Source organism: Lepeophtheirus salmonis, chromosome 1, assembly GCF_016086655.4.
Source record: "Lepeophtheirus salmonis chromosome 1, UVic_Lsal_1.4, whole genome shotgun sequence".
NCBI classification, from domain to species: Eukaryota; Metazoa; Arthropoda; class Copepoda; order Siphonostomatoida; family Caligidae; genus Lepeophtheirus; species Lepeophtheirus salmonis.
In genome coordinates this window covers 14419519-14440396 of record NC_052131.2, presented here as the reverse complement: position 1 = coordinate 14440396, position 20878 = coordinate 14419519, and the positions used below count along the sequence as shown (strand labels likewise).

Genomic DNA, 20878 nt, shown 5'->3' with positions numbered 1-20878 from the left:
TTTCTTCTTCTTCAGTGTCCCTTTCCCTCGTTGCTTTCATGTTATATATATATAACCATACATTATAAGGCAAATATTCCTTCTCTACAGTGATATAATATAGAATCAAGCCTTTTTATGTATGATTAAAACAGCTGTTCATCTTTTTTTTACATATGCTCAAATATTATCTTGAGAGCAGGGTGGAACTATTGAGTGAGTTCAAGGGGTAATCAATAGAGAAGGATAATTGATTATTCTATCATAATTTTGCAAGTACGTCATGGATTACAACGATGGTTATATTCCGGAAGAAGATACTCTGTAAGTCATTCCCATTTGTTCATTTACTTTTTTCACGTTTTTAAATTATCAAAAATAGTAAAAATCCATTTGAGATAAAAATTTAACAGCTGTCAAGCATTAGTATAATTCGTTTTCATAGATAGTACCGCTTCTTAAATTGAAATTATGTATATTGATAAATACGTTGAGAGGATTTTGTACAATTTGTAACTAGTAAATTTATGAATACTCAGTAAATTTAAACTGTAAAAACTAATCTCCAATAATATATGCAATGAAATATCGGAAAAAAATCATCCTGACTAGTTTATCTATAGTATCATTAGCGATAGAAAATCCTATAATATCGTTTAATGTGTACATAACCTCATACTTTTTTATTCAAACTCTTAGAATGTTATATTATAAGTAAGGTTGAGTGATTTATTTTATGCGAAATGATCCGACATATTTTTTAAAAACTTTTTTGACTTTAAATCTTCATGAGTAGATATACTTGCTAGAACAAACTAAAGTAGATCCCGGTTAAGGCACCGACATATATAATAACTGGATGCACAACTTATTTAATAAAAATGAGACTCACCCTTCAGCTGTCGACAACCATTTTATGTAAATCTATATGGAGAAAGATTATGTGGAGTAGTTCTTACAATACAACCAATATTGAGAACAGCGTAGCCGGGATGATGAGCTTTTCCAAGACATTCAACGGTTCTGATTGATTTATGTTATTCTTAATGATTGCCAATATACTGGAAGACAAAGGAGCTAGTTCATATTAAACTTCTTTTGAATATATGTTTATCAAAACTAAAATTAAATTTCATTTTGATCATAAGTGTTTTTATTAATTATAATTAGAGTCTTGTTTTCACGACTTTTATAAAGTATATTCAAAGTTTTGAATGACTGATTCTTAAAAAGGTTATGCCTTGAAAGATACCTTCAGATTTATTTTATTGTTGCAGATGTTGTTTGCTTCATACTGCAGTCGAATTTTTGAGTAAACAAATATAATTTGTTTTTGTAAAATAAATAAAGTGGTTATTTAAAGGTGAACTTTCGAAAGTGTGCGGTTCAAGATCCTTAAATACCTATGATTTTTCATTACATTTGTGTAATTCACAGCCGGTAATAGCGTTCTGAATAAATGATGCTTTGGTTTATAGAGACAAAATCATTTCTCTGTTTCCTTGTATATTTCTATTACATCTTTTGATGGAAACAATTAGATTTCCTCGCTATTAATGAATAATTATGGCTGTCCGTTACATAGATGTGAAGACTCCAAACACTCAGGACCTACTAAATGCTTGGGAATTAATTTTATAACATATCCATTATCCATCAATGTAAGTAACGGCACATTCTTTAAATTGAGAAAGCCTTTTGACGAAAGGAAGCACACTAATCTCTAAATGTTTTTCCTGTAGGCCATATTTCTAGATCGAGGAAAGGATAAATACGTCTGAACTCTCTCTCCTGGTTCCAAATTACCTCCCAATTCTTTTAACATTGCTTGAGGACTTGCAATTCGAATTGCAAAGTCACTCATCAGTTTCACACCACTTTCAGTCTCATCATTAGTCCTTTTAACTTACCTAACATAATTCTGTTCTTTCCCGTAGTTGTCATTATCATCCCAGGTATCTGCAGGAGTAGTGAGCCGGTCAAATTTCCCTCAAAGAGTGTCAGACAGAAATTGAGGCTCTGGCCTTAACAGATCTGTGAGAACTGTAGCTGTGTTGATGGATGACAAGAAACACTGGCTTGTCTTAATTTTATAACTCTCAGCAGATATAGTACTCACAAAGTGGGAGGTTTAGAATAAGGCCAGGAGCTTGTTCATATTCTCTTGTTAGAAAATAGTGTCTTTGCTGTATTTTAGATCCTTGAAAACATGCAGTAAATGTTCCTGACCATCCAACAGTCTTGTTGAAAGGCAACTGGCTTTTCCCAATGGATACCTCGAGATTTTCCTCAACTAGCAGAATCCTACTCAGCTCTTCCATCTCTCTGTAATAGGCCAATGGGCTGGACTTGTTTTCTCAAGGAAATTGCATAAGTTGCAAGGCCATGTGCTTGTCATCTTCTATTTCAACTTGGCCTATCACTCTTTTTTCCTTATTCAATTTTTCTCACAATTTAATTAAATTGTTGAACATTGAATTGTCAAGGCTATTAAATTTGCCAAAAACAACCTGTCATGCACCTCCAATTATTGCCTCTGATATGCGAAGAAGACAATTGAAGTAAGACATCATTTTCTCTTGTTTTTCATTAATAAGATTCTTTCAACCCATTACTGATGAATATGATGCTCGCTTTGGAATCAAGTACTATGACTACAATATTGTGTGAGATAGCCTATTTTTCTATCAGTTCCAATATAGGATTGCATTGATTGATTCTTGTCGACCATTCTATGAAGGGTACACAAATAAGTATTTTGGAGAACCAGAGACAAGTTATTGAAGACTTTCCACTGGGTATGTTTCACCAAGAACATCCGTTATAAGTTTTCTATACAAGAGTAGTCTGAAATAATCTGATAATCAAGATGATTAAGATATGAACTTCCTGTCTTCAACACAGTAGACATCATGGCTGTAGTTTGGTTGTTATAGAGTATCAACATATTTGCATTTTACAAATATCTTCACAGGTAAAAACTGAATGTGGGAAGTGTAAGAGTATTATACTTGGTTTTGATGAGCATCTTGATGTTGTCTCAGTTTATTCTGACCCCTCACTAGTAACAGAGCCTTGACTGTTCTGTGATTTTTTTCCGCCAACTTATACTGCTAGATCATGGTCACTTATGATAACGTTCTACCTCTCCTTGTTTCTCAAAAGCTTTTCTCACACTAGAGACCCTTGGTTATGACCTGACATAAGTGCTATGCAAATGGTCATTGATTTTAGTAGAAAATGTGCATTGTCCTTTCAATATTTATTGATTTTTCTCATTATACACGTGTATAACGTGCAACGTTTTTTTGATAAAATTACATATCACAAGAAATATTTATGCCTGTGAATTAAAAAATTTAAAATTTTCACAAATATTGGTCCGGTTATTTCCATATCAAATATATATATATACATATATATTTATTAGCTTTCCTTTGGTACAACTTTCAATGAAATAGTTCCTACATCTAGGTAGCTACAATAATGAAAACAAAGACATCATATCTTGAATTTTCCTTATTTTCTTTTAAAAGGTTCAACAGTAAAGCTAAATGGCTCTTGCGGGAGGAATATCCAATTACCAAAATAAAAGTTATTTTTATGATTAAGTTAATTTAGACCTTGGAGAATGGGAATAGTATCAGTCTGCATATGTTAATAAAAAAAGTAAAACTTGAAGAGGTTTAGGGGACACGCTTAATAAATATATTTATTTATAGAGCAATTTCACTTGACGTTAGCACTGTCGATGTCTACCATTTTAGGTTTTCTATACAACCAACTTTTAATGAAATAAAGACTCTTTTTTTCATTATTTTTATTGAGAATAATGAGATATTGGACATCAAGATGGGACCCACAATTAAAAGGATTTTAACTTTACTTTATAAAAAGCAATCCCTCTATTACCTAGTTTATCATATATCAGACACTAAAATGTATTAAAAATATTTTATTACATTGCTATACAATCAAAATTTCTCTATTGTAGATAAAAAATTAACTGTTCGATGAAATATTAAATAATTATTCAAATTTAGACATTTCGTGGGGATTTCATAATACCTTTGTTTAATTCAAACATCAGTCTGTTTTTTTCTCTCTTGGCCAACAAGGCATATCTATAATTAAAATATCAGTGTTAATCATTTGCATAAAGTAGTATCCAATGCAAGTATTAAGTCTTTTTTTAAATCCATTTGATGAAGTTTCATCAAGGTTTATTTGATTTTTTTTTTCATTCTATTTAGTAAAAATATCAATATTTTGTGCCCCAAAATGGAGTCGCCTTTAATTATGATAATATTTTTCACATTAGGTACAATATTCTATATCTATATAAACGTCACGAATTAGTTTCTTTTATCTATTCTTATTAATAGAGTATGAGTATTTTTACTAAATTGGAAGTTAAAAAAAACCCAAGATGTTAACGCCATCTTGCAAATGAATGTTCTGTTACATTTATCATGTCTTAAGATGCCTTATGGGTAATTATTAGAAATAATATGGGTTTTAAAGAGAAATATGAAATAAACATGCATGTGATTTTTCTGTAATTATATGCACCTTTAATTTTTTTTGAAAAAACTATATTTTGAAAAAACAACATTTATTAAAAAGAAAAGCACAAAATAAAATTCTCAAAATTTTTCTGAGTCTTAAGGAACATCTTAACCAATTAAAATATCCAAGTTTCATTTTGGGCATCAGTTTTTTCCAGATGGGCGTAAGTGGAATTTATTTTCACCATATACTTAGTTAGATGGCCTTCACGATATTATATTTATTGTATCCTGCAAACTTTCCACCAAAAAGAATAGGAACACCCAAAATCCATTGATTTTAGTTAGTCAATTCTTACAATCTATAGAATTATTCTTCATCTAATAATATAAATTTTTCACAGTTTAGTTAGAGCTATTTCAGGTTCAAATATCATTGATTCAATAAGAAAAAGTAAAAAATAGACAGCTGACAAAAAAAAAGCACAACGTAAATTTTTCTATTAGTGTCCAGAAATGTATTTTTCACAAAATACAAGGTAACATGTGAAAAAATATTTTTTTAGTGCTTTCATATTTTTTAACCCCCTAGGGATTACACATTAAACTAAAGTTCAAGAACTATATTATTTATGTATGAAAAGTTACATTTTGTCTAATCTTACTCCACATTTTAGCTGTATATCGTAAACATTATTAAATATCTTGACATGCCCTTTTTATGCAAAATTTTAGCAAAATTCTTATAAAATAAAAAGTGTAGTACTGCATTAATACTAAATAATCTTCAAGTTTCAATATAAAATATTCATAACTGTAAATTTTAGTAAGCTTTTTGTTTGTATTTTCTAGGTAAAATTAGTTAATTTTGAAAAATAAAAGCAATTAAAAAAAAATACATTGATGTCCAATGGACATAATTGAAAAATAAGATTTATTCAACTGCACATAGTTAGTCATAAAAATGATTGATTTTATCCCTCCAAAATTGATCCTTTCCTATACAAAAATGATAATAATAACCCTGTAACACGTACGTGTAACGCATATAGGGCGCACAGATGGAAAGATTCCCTATAACTGCACAATTTTGCATTTAACAAAAAAAAAAAAAAAAAAAAGGGGGTTTTCTAATATAAAATTTAAACTAATTTGTGAATAAATATTAATATTTATAATGCAAGTTTATTCATTTTTAATGCTTTTCTTTTTACTTTTTCTCTTTATTCTTGAGATTTTTTGAATGTCTTATTGTAGTTACATTTGAAACTGTTTTTTGAATTATATTTTATATTAATTGATTATATTTAGAATCCACCCCTATTTTTTTCAAATTTAAAAATATTTATTATAGAAAGAAGAGTAATATATTCACCAGTTTACCATTAAATGCCCCTGTATAATTCATTTTTATGCTAATATTTTTTACAAGCTATTTTACAAAATATGTATTCATGGTTTTTGGAAATTTGGAATTTAATACAAAAAGTATTCGGATATATTTTTGGTTTTTAATGTTCAAAATCTGAACATTAACTAATTATATATCCAAGTAATTTGATCTTGTATATAAAATATATTTATGTGCTAAACTTCATGGGAAGTTGTCTTTGAGTGGAACCCCGGGAAAGATCAGGATTCCGTTAAAAAAAAAAAAAATACATTGAAAATATTAAGTATTTTTTTTTATAAATATATTTTTAGTTAGTTTTATTCATAAATTCTCTAAGACAAAAAAGAAAAAGAAGAAAAGAAACCCAGTTTGTAACGGAACTATGAAAATAAAGAAATTCTGCAAACCTTGAGTTGTCATCGAATTATTGCAGCTCAAACTTTATTATGTGCCTTACAAAATTGAAAATTGGATATTAAATATCAATTTTCTTCTAAAACGGCCTGATATATATTTTCTTGAAACTTTTAAAATCAATAAATGAAGAAATATTTTACAGCTTTTAGCTGACAAAAAATAGTAGAGAAAAACGCGTGCAAGGAGAAGGGGGGGGGGAGAGAAAGACATATGGTATCATTGTTTAAAATACTGATGGGATTTTCACTGATAATCACATCAGTATTTATCCGTTGCCTGCTTTATTATGATTTTTGAGGGTATAACGAAAGTATTTATTTGCAAAATATTTAATAAAGATATACTACGTATAATTGACTTAGACAGGTTTTATCCATTACAGTAGATTTGAAAACGTCACACTCCATGAAATTGTAATTCATTATGAACCATATTCTCAGAAAAATAACTAATAAAACGACACAGTAAGAGTATTTTGAAATATATTTGAAGTTCCAAGTTTAAAATAGAAGGCTTAAATTCAATATAGTCTACATACTAAAAAATAAACCATCATACATTTAAGTTAAATATACAAAATTAAACAATTAGAATCATATAACTAATAATAACAATAAATTATAAATACAGAATATTGAAATAATAGATTGATCCAAATAATGTTTTCTTGTTCTAATATCGGAATTCAGTTCAATATGTCATAACTTTAGGTTGAAAAATACAAGCCAGACGTGGAGTTTAATAAAAAATATCATCACCCTTTTTTTTCATGTGCAAGTTGTATATACAATTGTGCACAGGATAGATATATCTCTACCGATGAGATCTTAATAATTATTAATAATAAAGTAAATGTCGAAATCATAAATTAATAAAATAGTGTTAGATTTATATCCATATCTTCTTCCAATCTTAGTACGAACAGCTTTTAGAAGCCCAGTTTCATTTATTTCATGTTTATCTAAAAAAAGAAAAGTTAATCCATGCAGTCAAATTTTAAATCTTAATTACTTATCTTAGATATATAAAAGTAAGACTCCTTTATAACTGATAAGACAATTCAGGCAACCATTCTTGACTAAATGTAGTTTTCTAACATGATATTGAAAAGGCTTAGAGCAAAAGCTAATTATGTAGTAATTCCGGCGAGATTACTCCTTATTAAGAGCATCAAAAAAAGATTTCCCCCCGGTTAATTTATTCTTGTATAACAACACACTATTACCATGAAGGATACACAAAATTGCTAATTATAATGCAACACCCAATGCAACTACCCACGTAGTTGTGACCATTTACGCAGTTGTTTTTGCCTTTTTTGAGTTTTCTGAACACCATTTCTTGGAGCTTATGAACCATAGCTAATCCTTAAGTGACAAAAAAGTAATATTTATTGACTATGTAATATTGGAAAGCCTAATGATCATACCCAAGTCTTTAAGTAAAGAAACTAGTGTCAGACAAACTAGTTGCGAACCATCCAAAGCTACTACCCCCGTTGTTGTGACCATTTAAGCAGTTGTTTTTGTCATTTAATGAGTTGTGTATCATAATCCTTGATATGTTTAGCTAAAATAGAATCATATTTTATGGTTAGCTTTTAAAAAAATTGAATACTTACTGTGAGATAGTACAAAATTCAGAGTTTCATTTCGAAATTAGTAAATATTTTATAGTTTTTATTGATAACTTTGATCGTGATTTGGTGTGGATGACTCTAAACATGCTGAAAATTCTCTCAACTTCACAATTTACAATGGGGGTATTTCTATTAAATTGAATGTTCAACACAGGCTAGGTCTTGCAATTCATTGTAAGCTGGATTTTCTGATAGAAAATTGGTCAATTTAGATCGGAATGGCTCTAGCTTAATATAATTTCGTAGCAGTTCAACGATGGTAATGCTGACAAGTAAGGGTAATCGTCCTTCTAAAGCTGTGATGGTCCCAGAAATTTGATTGAGATTATTATGAATAGTTTAATTGTAGAAGGGGGACTAAAAGCACATTTATATCGACAAATCCGACAAGCCATCTGTTTCTCAGCCGGTAAGTATTTCAAAATTCCTGGGCCTCCATTTTCAGAAATCCAGACAGAAGGCGGCGTTATTTTAGGCATTTTATTCAGTTCTCCATCGACTATCATCATCTAATATTATATTAATATTGAATAATATATGATAACGTTCTTGATACAAGAAGATGTATACTATTTAAACAATGATGCCATGCGTATTTATTCCTTCCTCCTCGCACGCTTTTCTATTCTTACCAAAATGATCACCCTTACGTATGAGTAGCTACCATAGAGACGACATAGGGTTTTTGAATGGAAGTTTGGCAATGTAAGACTGTAGTAAATTAAAATCATCAGTCTGCTGCAATGAACATCAACTATGGCAAAATGTAGAAGCAAAGATAATATATTATTTTATCTCTGGGTAACAAAGGTGTATTATATTTCAACGTTAGCTAAAAGAAAGAAGTTGGATGGTTAACTTTTTATCAAACCATCAGAGTCAAATACTATTTTTCTAGTTGGAATTGCCAATTATTATATCAATAAAATTCTTAACCTGTTAATGTTAATGTAACAAAAATAATATTTATGGCGTCATATACCTTTGTCAAAGCGGATATCTTTGCTCAATCATTCGTCCATCTTGTCACTTTAGACCGTTTTCATCTGACGTCACATTTTAAGGGCCTAAATAACCAAGTTTTATAACAATAAAACCTCTCTTTTCATTAATTATAAGGGAAATAATGAACTATTGCTCATCAAAATGGGACCCGCAATTAAAAGGGCTTAAACCTTACTTTATATCAAAAATGTATCCCTCTATTGACTACTTTTATTATTTAACTGAAATTTATTAAAAATATTTTTTAAATCGTTTTGAATCTTATTGCCATATTGTGGGTGAAAATTAAATATTACAATAAAAACGCTAAGACATTTTACTAAAACTACTCTACTTTCTTCGTCCCTAATTGATAAAAGAAAATAAATTTTAAGTACATATTAATTTGATTTAATTAAAATATCACTGTTAATCATTTACCTTATCTAGAATTTAACGCCAGTGTGAAGTTTTTTTTTTATTCATAAAGTCGGTTGATGAAGTTTCATTCAGATTTATTTCAAATGTATCTATTTTATGTAGTTAAAATAGCAACTTTTACCAATCAATCTGGTGTCCCTTTAATTATGTTACAATTTATGACGTCAGTGGTCACATTGTATGGTATTTACATTATTTCTTTACCTTTATTGTATCATGCAACCTTTCATAGAAAGATAAACCTTCTTCCCATACAAGGAATTATTTTTTAATAATTTTTGGAAACTTTTCACAGTTTAAAAACAGTTCATTTGAATTCAACCAACCATTCATAAAAACACTGATTAGGCAAAAAAAGAAAACAGCTGACAACATAATAGTGAGTTAATTTTTGTATTTGTGAGGTAACACTGTGACATATGTAGGCATCTATAAACCAATCTCTCGATCTTTCAGTTTGAATTTACTCAAAGTAGAAATAGTGAAATAAATTAAATGAAGATTAATGCTGAAATGTATGGGAGTAAAATTTCTAATGAAAATCCCTACTTTTTCGGCTTTTGAAAGTGAGTTATAATTTTGAATTATGATAATAATGTATAGTATAATTACCCCTCAGTACCAGGAACATTAACTTTACTAGCTTTAACATTCATCACTTTATTATATTCTCAAACACTTGTATCAAATATCGTTAACTACATATTATACATTAACCTCCTTTGATTGATGAACACCTGTGGATCCAGCTTTCTTCTCTGTACTAATCCATATTCCTGTAGTGTAAGGCTGGCCCGCGAATATAAATAAACACATCTAGTTGAATAATAGCATACATATAACGTGACATAAGTTACCAAATGTCAATACGCATATTTCTCTCCTGCTCTTTCCAATGTAATTTAGAATCCAATAAACTCATATTTTGTGTTTAAATGTTTAAAAGTAAGGATCAATAAGTTTGATATCAGATATATACCTATATGGCATCCTTAGAAAGTTATATGGCCGCAATGGATTATTCACACTATTTGTATTTACGAAAAGGAACTGTTCCTAATACCGAAGAAGGTAAATTGTGGTATCAAGAGGATACAAAGTAAGTCTTTTGTCATAGTCTTGTTATTTATTTTGCTTGTTTTTTTTTTTTGTAAAAAGAGTATACGTCAATTTATGAAGTTAAGACCTCGTATGGATTTAGAATATTAGCCTTAACTAGCTTAGTAGTAGGTATGTCCTCATTTCTATATGTACAAGCTAGGAGGAGGTGTAGGAAATCCGTTATCACCCGCCTTATATTATACATTCATATGTATGCTACTTAGTTAATATAATGATATTAGTAGTGAGTCATTGAATCATAATTTCATCTTTGAACACATCAATTCCTCATAGAATAAAACTATAAATAATAACTAATCCAATTTGAAAATCTACATATTTGGCTCTATTTTTGTAACATATTATTCAATAGTACTAATTTTATTTTAAAATACTCTCAACAGAGGCATGACAGTGAGTGGAGGAACTGTCAGAATCGCAAAAGATGACTCGAATTTAATTGGAATCAGTATCGGAGGTGGAGCTCCTCTTTGTCCATGTCTCTATATCGTTCAAGTGTTTGACAACACTCCTGCAGCAAGAGATGAGACTCTGGACTCTGGAGATGAAATCCTTGCAGTCAACGGAGAATGTGTCAAAGGGAAGACAAAAGTAGACGTTGCAAAACTAATACAAGGCGCCAAGGTATGATTCATTCTCTTAAATGAATTTTATAATCTAAATGCGGTGTGCCTGATCTCCCCTCTCTTAAACTTTATAAATATGATTACTTTTACGAATGCCATTCTTTTAGGGACATCTAAGTGGGAGACTGGACTTGAGCAAAAGAGTTTTCAAAATACAAAAAGTTATTTGGAACAATTTAAGACGTTGCTTTTTGATGACAAAAAATTATTTGAAACATTCTGAATGATGTATTGTAAAAAAAAAATAATCTATTGATTAAATTTCTACAGATCTGTTCATATTTCTGTTCATTTAAAAATTCTTAAAATTTACACTTTTAATGGATATTAAAAAAACTTGTTTGCCTTTTTGTGGTTTAAGGCGTTTTTCTCGTACATACCTATGTACTTACATATTATACAACTATAATTTAGCTTAATAAAGTATGTTTCCATAAAACATATTATTATAAAAAAATTGATGGTGTAGCCTTTTCCTTGAAATAAAATATCTATAAAGGATCGATTTTTATATAAAATAATTTCAAGCATCATTGACTTTCATTTAAAAAAAAACCCAAATAATATAAAATATAATAAAAGGCATGCATATGTATATAAAAAACTGTAAACTTCATGTAGGTATTTTCAATTAATATCATTTTTAATATCAATATAGTGTTTATTTCCATCAACAGGACGAGGTCATTATTAAATATAACAAACTTCATGCTGATCCAAAATCTGGAAAGGATCTCGATCTCATTCTTAAGAAGCTCAAACATCAAGTGGTTGACAATATGTCTAGCTCAACAGCTGATGCATTGGGACTCTCTCGTGCAATACTCTGTAATGACACACTAGTAAAGAAGTTGGATCAATTAGAAAGGACGGAGCTGATGTACAAGGGTCTGGTGGATCACACAAAAAGAGTACTTCGTGGATATTTTGACTTATTAATGGTATCAAAAGGTAATCTATTTACATATATTTAATGACCAACTGTCCTCTTTTTACATTTTGTTTGCTGCTTCCATGGACTTTTTATAAATTTACTTTAATATCTGGATTTATGAGGGGAAAACAATTGAAAATCGATATAATATCAAAGTAAAACTATAAATAATGAAAGTGAGATCCATAATATTATTTCTAAAAAACAGGAATCCAAATTTATTAATGTCAAATTATGAACTCCCTGTCCCCTACCGACACTGATCGGACCGCGTGTCCGTTTTTTGAAAATCAAAATATGGTCAACCTAATTTGAAGCAATAATCTAATTTTAATTGAGATATTAATCCATTGAAATATATTTTATTACTTTTCTTTCAATTATAGAAATTGGTGATGTATTTTGCAACATAGGTGTGCGTGAGCCACAAAAAACAGCTAATGAAGCATTTTGCCAATTTGGTGAATATCATCGACTCATCGAAAAATATGGTATTAAAATGCTGAAATCTACAAAACCAGTGAGTCTTAAGTTATTGTTTTTTTAATTTTTAATATGTATTGTTTCCAATAGATCCTTCACGACCTAGGAACTTATTTAACCAAAGCCATACCAGATACCAAACTAACCATTAAAAAATATGCAGACTGTAAATTTGAATATCTATCCTACTGTTTAAAAGTAAAGGAATTAGATGATGAGGATTATTCTTATGCAGTCATGGGAGAACCACTTTACCGAGTTGAAACAGGAAATTATGAATACCGGTATGTATTAGCATATATATATGTAGAATTGCATTTTTATCGTTTAATATATTTGTACAATTTTTCCAATTCCTAGACTTATATTAAGATGTCGTTCAGAAGCACGCCGGAGATTTGCAAAATTGAGATCTGATGTCCTTGTCAAACTCGAACTCTTGGACAACAAACATGTTCAAGACATTGTATTTCAACTAAAAAGACTCATGTCTGGTCTTAACATCTTCCATAACGAATGTAAAGAGCTTTTATCCGGAGAGAAATTATTTCCTATTGAAGTCGATTTAAGTCGAGGTGCTTTTGCCATTACCTCTGTTGATCAAGTTTTCCATGATGAAGATGCGGGTGATATTGAAGAGGAAACAGGGATTGACTTTGATGATGTCATTAATCCTAATGACTTTAGTTCCTCTTTGTGCCCTGATAGCAATTTATTAGACCTGACAGACCTCATGCAACCAAAAGAAGCACAACTCCTCAACTTAGAATAATAAAATTATTTATTATTATTCTTTGTTTCATTATTAGAGTATTAATTATTGTTCTATTTATCTTTTATATTTTATTATAAAACTCAAATGATCATGGAATAAAAACTGATTTATTAAAATAAGTAATTACTATCTTCATTTTTAACCAACAGTTTGAATTATATTCTTAAGGAATCATTAGTAATCCTTTATCACTAGATATACATTTGGAGATCATTTATAAGAAAGAGTGGAATGCTAGAGATAAGAATTTTACTGCAAAGGGTCATAAGTTTAATCACAAAACACTTTAATGCGTGTAGGAAAATCAGAGGATATCCCCACATCCGTGGGTAGTTCCATTATATCTTTGATTTTCTTCTTTGTGACATTAAACATGGAAGTACCATCATTAAATCCCATCTAATACAAGTAAAATAAAAATAAAGTTACGAAAAAATAGTGGTACATAATTCAAAGCTCTTACAACAGATTTTCCAGCTTCATTTTCGACTCGAAAGAAAATTGTATTTGTTAGTTCTCCCGAGTAATTTTTGATAAATTTTGTTCCTTTTCCAAATTTCAAAATGTTTGATCCCTTATTTGAGAGAGTCAAACTAGCAGTTACTCTTTCTTTCCATGTGTAAAATAAAAACTTAATCGTTCCGTCTAGAGGTTCTGACATAACGTATTTCATATCAAATCCAATTTTCATATAAGGTATATATAAAGTTCTTGATGTGTCATGATCTATTTCTATTTCGCCATGACATGGCCCTTCTTTGACCGTTAACGGCAAACCATCATCCTCCACAGGTAACTTTCCTAGAACATATATTTTTAGAATAATGTTGTTGGTAGATGATATTTAATACTATTGGTATCCATTACCTGGGTAAATATCTTCATAAGTTGGATGTTTTCTGTATAATCGCTCCCAATCCAATTCTCCAGGAGCATCCATGCACATTCCGTCAACTGTTACTATTTGCTTTCGAAAGCATTGACAAGTCTTCTCTTCACTATTTGTCGTATAATTCTTACGACATTTTGCATTTATTGTATGACATATGAGCGAATTTTCGCATTTATCGCCGATCTTTACTTCAAAAGGTGTGCAAGTTGAGGGTCCTTCCTTGAAAAAAAAAACCAAACAAACAAAGAAATAAAAATAGGTACAAGGTGTGTTCAAAAAGTAAGGTGACTTTGTATTTTTAAGAAATTTTTATTTATTTATTCATCAATATTTATGTTGTCCCCTTCAAAGTAATCCCCTTTAGATACAGTACACTTGGGCCAACGCTTCTTCCAATCCTCAAAGTAGTTCTATTGAGCACTTTTAGGAATAACCTTGAGCTCTTCCAACAATGCAGTCGTTATCTCCTCAAGTGTTACAAATCTCCGTCTTTTCATAGGTCTCTTCACTTTTGGAAACAAGAAAAAGTAACATGGGGTCAAATCCGATGAATATGATGGCTGAAGCATGATTGTGTGTGGGTTTTTGCCAAAAAGTCTTTAACATGCAAAGATGATTGAGCATGAGCAGGGGCATTATCGTGATGCAAAAACCATAGATTGTTTTTGACAATTCCAGATGTTTTCTTAGTATTGCTTCTTGCAAGCGGTGCATAACATTAAGATAATTCTCTTATTGACAGTACGATCATATGGTAAGAACTCCTGATGCACTACGCCACAGAAGTTGAAAAAACAAACAAAAAACTGCCGTCTAGAGCGAAGCTCGTCATTGTCATCTTATGAGCCATCTTGGAAGAGTTCGTAGCACTTGTACACATTTTTTTTAACTCATAACAGCTTCACCGAATGCCATTGTCAGCATTTCAAGTGTTTTGGAGTACTTATTTCATTTTTTACACAAAATTTGATACCTAATTAATTTTGCCCGCAAAATTTGAAAAGTCACCTTACTTTTTATGAGGATCTGTGGTATAATATAGACATTCGATCATATGTATACTCACGTCATTATGTTGAATTATGTATTAAAAAACACTCTATGAAATTGTCAGTAAAGGAACAGTCTATTTTTTATATCAATATGGGTATAATTTCCATACCCAAAAGCTAAACATTGGGGATTGATTGTTAATTCTTACATGCTTAGGTTTTGAATGAAAGGGGGAAGAAGCAGAAAAGAAAATGCAAGCCTCTAAATTTTGTTATTTGAAGTGTATCAAATAAAATTAATCAATAAATAATCATTAAGTTCACATAATATAAATATTATAAATGGAATGACTACCACAAAATGTTGATCCCTTGACCTTTTTAGATATATAGATATAAAAGTACATTCCCTCTTCTCACCTGCTTTGTTGCAACAGCACAAACACATTTTGGATCTCCTTGTCTTGAAGATTCACAAATACTATTAGAAACGATACAGTCTGTGGAAAAGGAACATTTTTGATTTAGCTTTGACTTACAGTCAACTTTGATCAAAGACTCAGGAGAGTCAGCATGCATAGTAAGTGAATTTATTTTTCTTATATGACTGCGCTTTTCATCACGAATAAGAATTATTGGGTCAGCTTCTTCATTTCCTGCTGGATACAATGCTATACTTGTGTATCGAGCTCTAGAATGGATTCGAACAAAGTAGCCTGGATCGATGAATTGTTTTTTTCTTCTCATTTATGCTTAATGAATAACCAATTACCTTTAAAGTCAGTTATGGGTGCAGCGTATTTAGCATTGATCCCTGAAAAAGCTTCCAGGAGTGTTTCCTCACCATTTGCATGTTGTATTCCTCCCTTATAGCGTTTATGTTCTACATACATAAAAAAAAAGAAATATCTAAGATCTTCCAATCAAAAACTTTGAAAATCTCCCATGGATCAAAGAGTGGAGCTCAATCTCTGATTTATATCTTATTCATTCAACATTCTTACCTTCAATCCGAATGAAGTAGCAAGGAGTCTTCTCTACATTTTCCGTTACATCCAGATCCGTTCCAAGTCGTAATATAAACTCGCCCTTCATTTTTAAAGAAAAGGGAATATAGACTCGACCTCCGCCATCTAATTGAATATCATTTATAAAGGGTTTATTTAAAGCAACTTTGGAACATTTTGGTTCGTTTAAGAGACTTTTCTTAGAACATTCCACATAAAATGAATATTGAATCACCCAAATAAAGGTGACTATTGAATTTTTTATCCGTTTCTCCATGAAATAATGTTAAAATGTTCTAACAATTATACACTATTATTTTTACTCTCCAACGTGGCAAAGTTTTAGAATTTTAACGATAGGATTATCACTTCTTTTGGATCATGTATGCAAGTTTTTCTTCTTCTACACTTATTATAATCTGTTGCAACTATGTTATAAAACAATACTTTTATATTCGCTTTTATGACTGATTAATAAATTAACTATTAATTATGATCTCCTTTTTTTTACCCAGTGAAGCTGCATTTAAGAAAAATGAACACGCGTACGATACAAAAAGAGCGTAAAACGAAGATGTGAGTGTTTATTTTTTATTTTTTCAAAGATCAAAGTGTATATTTCCCCCTTAAGGAAGTTATGTAGTGAGAAGCTACACATTGTCAATGAAGGAGGGTCGGAGAAAGTTAGAGAGGAAAGTGAATAGTTATTTTTAAACATCTGTACAACTTTGACAATATTTCGACTTTAGCCTGACATTTACACTGCATCTCCATATAAATTCTAAATCCTATCTAAGTAAAAACAATATGACGTTCTATGTTTTAATCAATCAAAAGTAATTATTCATTTTAACCAAGAGCAATTCCATTGGCCCATACTACGAGGTTTAGAGAATCCCAAAGTAAATATTTTTTCTATCGATCCTGATAAAATAACATTGTTATTCAACTAAGATAAAAAGTTCCTTTGAATTTTGTTGTTAACTGTCGCTTTGTCTATTTATTTTTCCCTATGATTGTTTTGAACGTTAATTGGTTAATCTATTTTGTTAAATTATTAAGGATTCTCATTAATGATTAAATCCCGGTTTCTTTTTGGGGAAAAGGTTGCGAAAGACAATATAGTTAACTATGTAATCATGTTCTAATTGGTGTTCTAAATTTTTATTGATTGAACTCGAATTAGCTCTCGTATTAATTATTTAATAATTCTCTATTAATAAATGTATAATAATTTCAGAGATGGGAAGAATATCTGGACTAACTATCAAATGATTTAGGTCTTTTTTTCTTTCTTCTTCTCAAGCTGAGATTGCTCAAACACAATTGTACCGACATGATATATGCTACGATTTGATATTGATGTTTTACTTTAAATCATCTTTATAATCAGTATAATAGTTTTGGTAATTAAAACACAATGTATCCATAAAAGCAATTTATTTTCGGTCGTTAAGTTCTCATTATACTCTAAATTCTAAAAACCATATTTCCATTTTCAAAAATGTTTGTCAAAAGCGTAAAAAAATTCATCAACTCACATTTGTCTTTTTTATACAAAAGTCGTTGTTAATGTGAAAACTTTTCCTGTTAAATTTAAACACACTTGATTGTTCATATTCAATGCTGTCGTTTAGAATTTAACTAAGTTTTACTTCCCTTTATTAAAAAAAGTTGAAAATGTTAAAAACAAAATAGTTTTTCATTATTAATTTTAAACAAAAAAACTTTAAGATATAAGGGCACTCATATTAATTCTTTACTCAGGGGAAAAAAAAGTTGTTTACCTTTCGAAGAAAATAATGTTTTCTCAATGAAAAAAATAAAACCCACGTCATTATGTTAACACAACTTATTAAATCATGAAATAATTTTAAATGTAAGGTTGCGTAATATAAATTACATATATCAACCGTTCCGTTTCATTTTCGAAATAATATGTTATATGTAGCATATCAACAAAAGAAACTAACTCGAATGATTTTTCTCAAAATTGAGTATGGATAGCATTTTTATTTTTCGATAAACTATCGTCAGTTTCTATAAATCAACTGTTGTGATCAATCATGTATTATAAATTGCACTTAAAATAGCCAAAATTTATAGTCACAATTAGTGTTCTGCCTTTGTTATATATTGATGTACTTCATACTTGTAGATATTGTATTGTTAATATGTGTACCTATGTTATATATATATATGTCATACAAGATGATCGTGTAAATGAATAATAGAGTGTACAGTTTTAATATATACCATGATGGAGCAAGATGGATCAGTCATACACTTAAAAGTTATAATAGTCAGTCCTTATTTAGGACTGAAGACTGCAGTCCCGTCCAGTTCTGTCTAAGTACGACCCAGTTCAGTAGTGTAACTAAGGGTGATAATTTTGGTAAGAATACAAAAGCGTGCGAGGAGAAGAGAATTATTATGATAATTATTGATTAAATAATATACATCTTCTTCTATCAAGAACGTTATCATTCCCGCCTTTATTATTCAATATTAATATAATATTAGATGCTGATAGTCGATAGAGAACTGAATAAAATGCCTAAAATAACGTCGCCTTCTGTCTGGATTTCTGAAAATGGAGGCCCAGGAATTTGGAAAATACTTAGCGGTTGAGAAGCAGATGGCTTGTTGGATTTATCTATATAAATGTGCCTTTAGTCCCATGTCTAGAATTACACGCCACTCATTATCCTCATTTCATAACAAGAGTATGGATATTCATCTATAAAATCAAGTTAACAATGAATACATCAAGTCAGACTTTAACTTTGATCTCACAAAGATGCTTATTGCATGTAATATAACCTTATCCATTACTAATCATCCCGCGTTCAAATAATTTATGAAGAAATACACGGGTAAATTCTTCCCTTCCCAAGGAACTATCCTTAATTAATGGATGATGTTGGTAATGATGCAATTTATAGAAGTACCTCCATTGTAAATGTGAAATTAAGATAATTTTCAGCCTGTTTAGAGTGATCCACACCAAATTACCAAATAATGGAACTCTGAATTTTGTACCATCTAAGAGTAAGTATTCATTTAAAAAAAATCTAATCATAAAATATGATTCTATTTTAGCTAAAATGATCAAGAATTATGATACACAACTCATTAAATAGTAAAAAAAACTGCTTAAATGGTCACAACAACGGGGGTAGTAGCTTTGGATGGTTCGCAACTAGTTTGTCTGAGACTAGTTTCTTCACTTAAAGACTTGGTTATGATCATTAGGTTTTCCAATATTACATAGTCAATAAATATTACTTTTTTATCACTTAAGGATTAGCTATAGTTGATAAGCCCCAAGAAATGGTGTTCAAAAAACTCATAAAAGGCAAAAACAACTGCTTAAATGGTCACACCAACGGGGGTAGTTAAAATGGGTGTAGCATTATAATTAGCAATTGTCCTTCATGATAATAGTATGCTGCAATACAAGCATAAATAACGGGGGGGTGAAATCTTTTTTGATGCCCTTAATAAGGAGTAATATCGCCGGAGTTTACTACATAATTAGCTTTTGCACTAAATCTTTACGATAGATTTAATTCTAACCTTTTTTTAATTAGTAGATTTTGACATTTACTTTATTATTTAGATCTCATCCGTTGAGATATATCTATCATGTGCACAATTGGATATAGCAACTTCCACATGAAGAAGAGGGGTGATTATCTTTTTGATTAAACTCCACGTCTCGCTTGTACTTTGCAACCTAAAGTTATGACATAGTTAACTGGATTCCGGTGTCAGAACAAGAAAATATTATTTGGATCAATCTATTATTTCAATATTTTGTATATATAATTTATTATTATTAGTTATATGATTCCAATTGTTTAATTTTGTATATTTAACATAAATGTATGATGGTATATTTTTTATTATGTAGATTATATTTAATTAAAGCCTTCTTTTTTAAACTTGGAACTTCAAATATATTTTGAAATACTCTACTTTGTCGTTTCATTACCTATTATTCTGAGAATAAGGTTCATAATGAATTACAATTTCATGGAGTGTGACGATATAAAATCTACTAACGGATAATAAACGTCTAAGTCAATTATACGTTGTATATCTTCATTAAACATTTTGCTAATAAATAATAAAGCAGGCATGTGATAATCATATCAGTATTTTAAACAATGATACCATAAGTTTTTCTCCCCCCTTCTCCTTGCACGCGTTTTTCTCTACAGAATTATCAACTTTAAGTGTAACATACCTATTGAATATAATAATTAATACTGAGAGATGCTCTCTGACGCGTCCTAAGATTAGGGATGAGGTGATAGCTCACGAGTCCAGCTTTTAACGTCTATCCTTATACCCCTTTCCCAGCCCTTAGTCAATCCGAAGGGGTAAATTTGTTTGGAGCGAATCTTTTCTTTTAGGTCGTCGTAGGTTCGCAGGATTGTCAGCTTGGTCATTACCCTTGAAGGTATTTTTGCATTGAGGCATTGTAATTATACAATTATACTTGCGATTTCTGAGAATCCAGATGAAGTTTCAGTTTATACAGTGTTCTGCCCGAGGGAAGGAGGAGAATATATTCTCTATCTTGTTTCAAGCCTTGAACGGTGAGTGTCCGATTCTAGATTTTTGAAGTTGGATCCTGTATCTAGACCCAGGAGCCAGTAGGGATGAGTTTGAGCTGAT

General features: G+C 30.2%; 2 protein-coding genes and 1 long non-coding RNA gene across 7 annotated transcripts; 1 reads left to right on the top strand and 2 right to left on the bottom strand.

The window, feature by feature from the left end:
* Positions 1-88: 88 nt before the first annotated feature.
* On the top strand, positions 89-13420 carry PICK1 (protein interacting with PRKCA 1). Of its 4 annotated transcripts, XM_040711842.2 has the most exons (7): positions 10189-10306; positions 10358-10460; positions 10867-11107; positions 11787-12060; positions 12430-12563; positions 12617-12810; positions 12887-13420. In XM_040711842.2, the coding sequence occupies exons 1-7, from the start codon at positions 10297-10299 to the stop codon at positions 13296-13298; spliced, it is 1368 nt and encodes a 455-aa protein (XP_040567776.1). In that variant the 5' UTR covers positions 10189-10296; the 3' UTR covers positions 13299-13420. The 4 variants fall into 4 exon arrangements, with proteins under 4 accessions (XP_040567786.1, XP_040567776.1, XP_040567770.1 ...); XM_040711852.2 differs by lacking the exons at positions 10189-10306; positions 10358-10460 and adding an exon at positions 89-303; XM_040711836.2 differs by having other exon boundaries at positions 10210-10460.
* On the bottom strand, positions 6763-10126 carry LOC121117434 (uncharacterized). Its single transcript, XR_005864177.2, has 7 exons — positions 9566-10126; positions 9362-9499; positions 8919-9286; positions 8507-8690; positions 7919-8445; positions 7727-7866; positions 6763-7664 (listed from the first exon to the last, which is right to left on the bottom strand). It is a non-coding gene; the product is annotated as an uncharacterized lncRNA (long non-coding RNA).
* Positions 13390-16774, bottom strand: LOC121117396 (uncharacterized). Of its 2 annotated transcripts, none has more exons than XM_040711816.2 (6): positions 16190-16774; positions 15958-16068; positions 15606-15901; positions 14169-14412; positions 13765-14102; positions 13390-13700 (listed from the first exon to the last, which is right to left on the bottom strand). In XM_040711816.2, exons 1-6 carry the CDS (start codon positions 16467-16469, stop codon positions 13572-13574), a joined length of 1398 nt encoding a protein of 465 aa, XP_040567750.1. In that variant the 5' UTR covers positions 16470-16774; the 3' UTR covers positions 13390-13571. The 2 variants fall into 2 exon arrangements, with proteins under 2 accessions (XP_040567750.1, XP_040567758.1); XM_040711824.2 differs by having other exon boundaries at positions 13433-13700; positions 13768-14102; positions 16190-16708.
* Between the last annotated feature and the right edge of the window lie 4104 nt (positions 16775-20878).

What these genes read in the sequence shown, in the direction of transcription:
- LOC121117396 (XM_040711816.2), bottom strand. Translation starts at nt 16,469, where the DNA reads ATGGAGAAACGGATAAAAAATTCAATAGTCACCTTTATTTGGGTGATT. An exon ending in GTGCTGTTGCAACAAAGCAG is followed by an intron (nt 14,413 to 15,605) that starts GTGAGAAGAGGG and finishes TTTTTTTTCAAG; the next exon opens with GAAGGACCCTCAACTTGCAC. An exon ending in TTATGAAGATATTTACCCAG is followed by an intron (nt 14,103 to 14,168) that starts GTAATGGATACC and finishes TATATGTTCTAG; the next exon opens with GAAAGTTACCTGTGGAGGAT.
- PICK1 (XM_040711836.2), top strand. Translation starts at nt 10,345, where the DNA reads ATGGCATCCTTAGAAAGTTATATGGCCGCAATGGATTATTCACACTAT. An exon ending in CTTATTAATGGTATCAAAAG is followed by an intron (nt 12,061 to 12,429) that starts GTAATCTATTTA and finishes TTTCAATTATAG; the next exon opens with AAATTGGTGATGTATTTTGC. An exon ending in TGCTGAAATCTACAAAACCA is followed by an intron (nt 12,564 to 12,616) that starts GTGAGTCTTAAG and finishes TGTTTCCAATAG; the next exon opens with ATCCTTCACGACCTAGGAAC.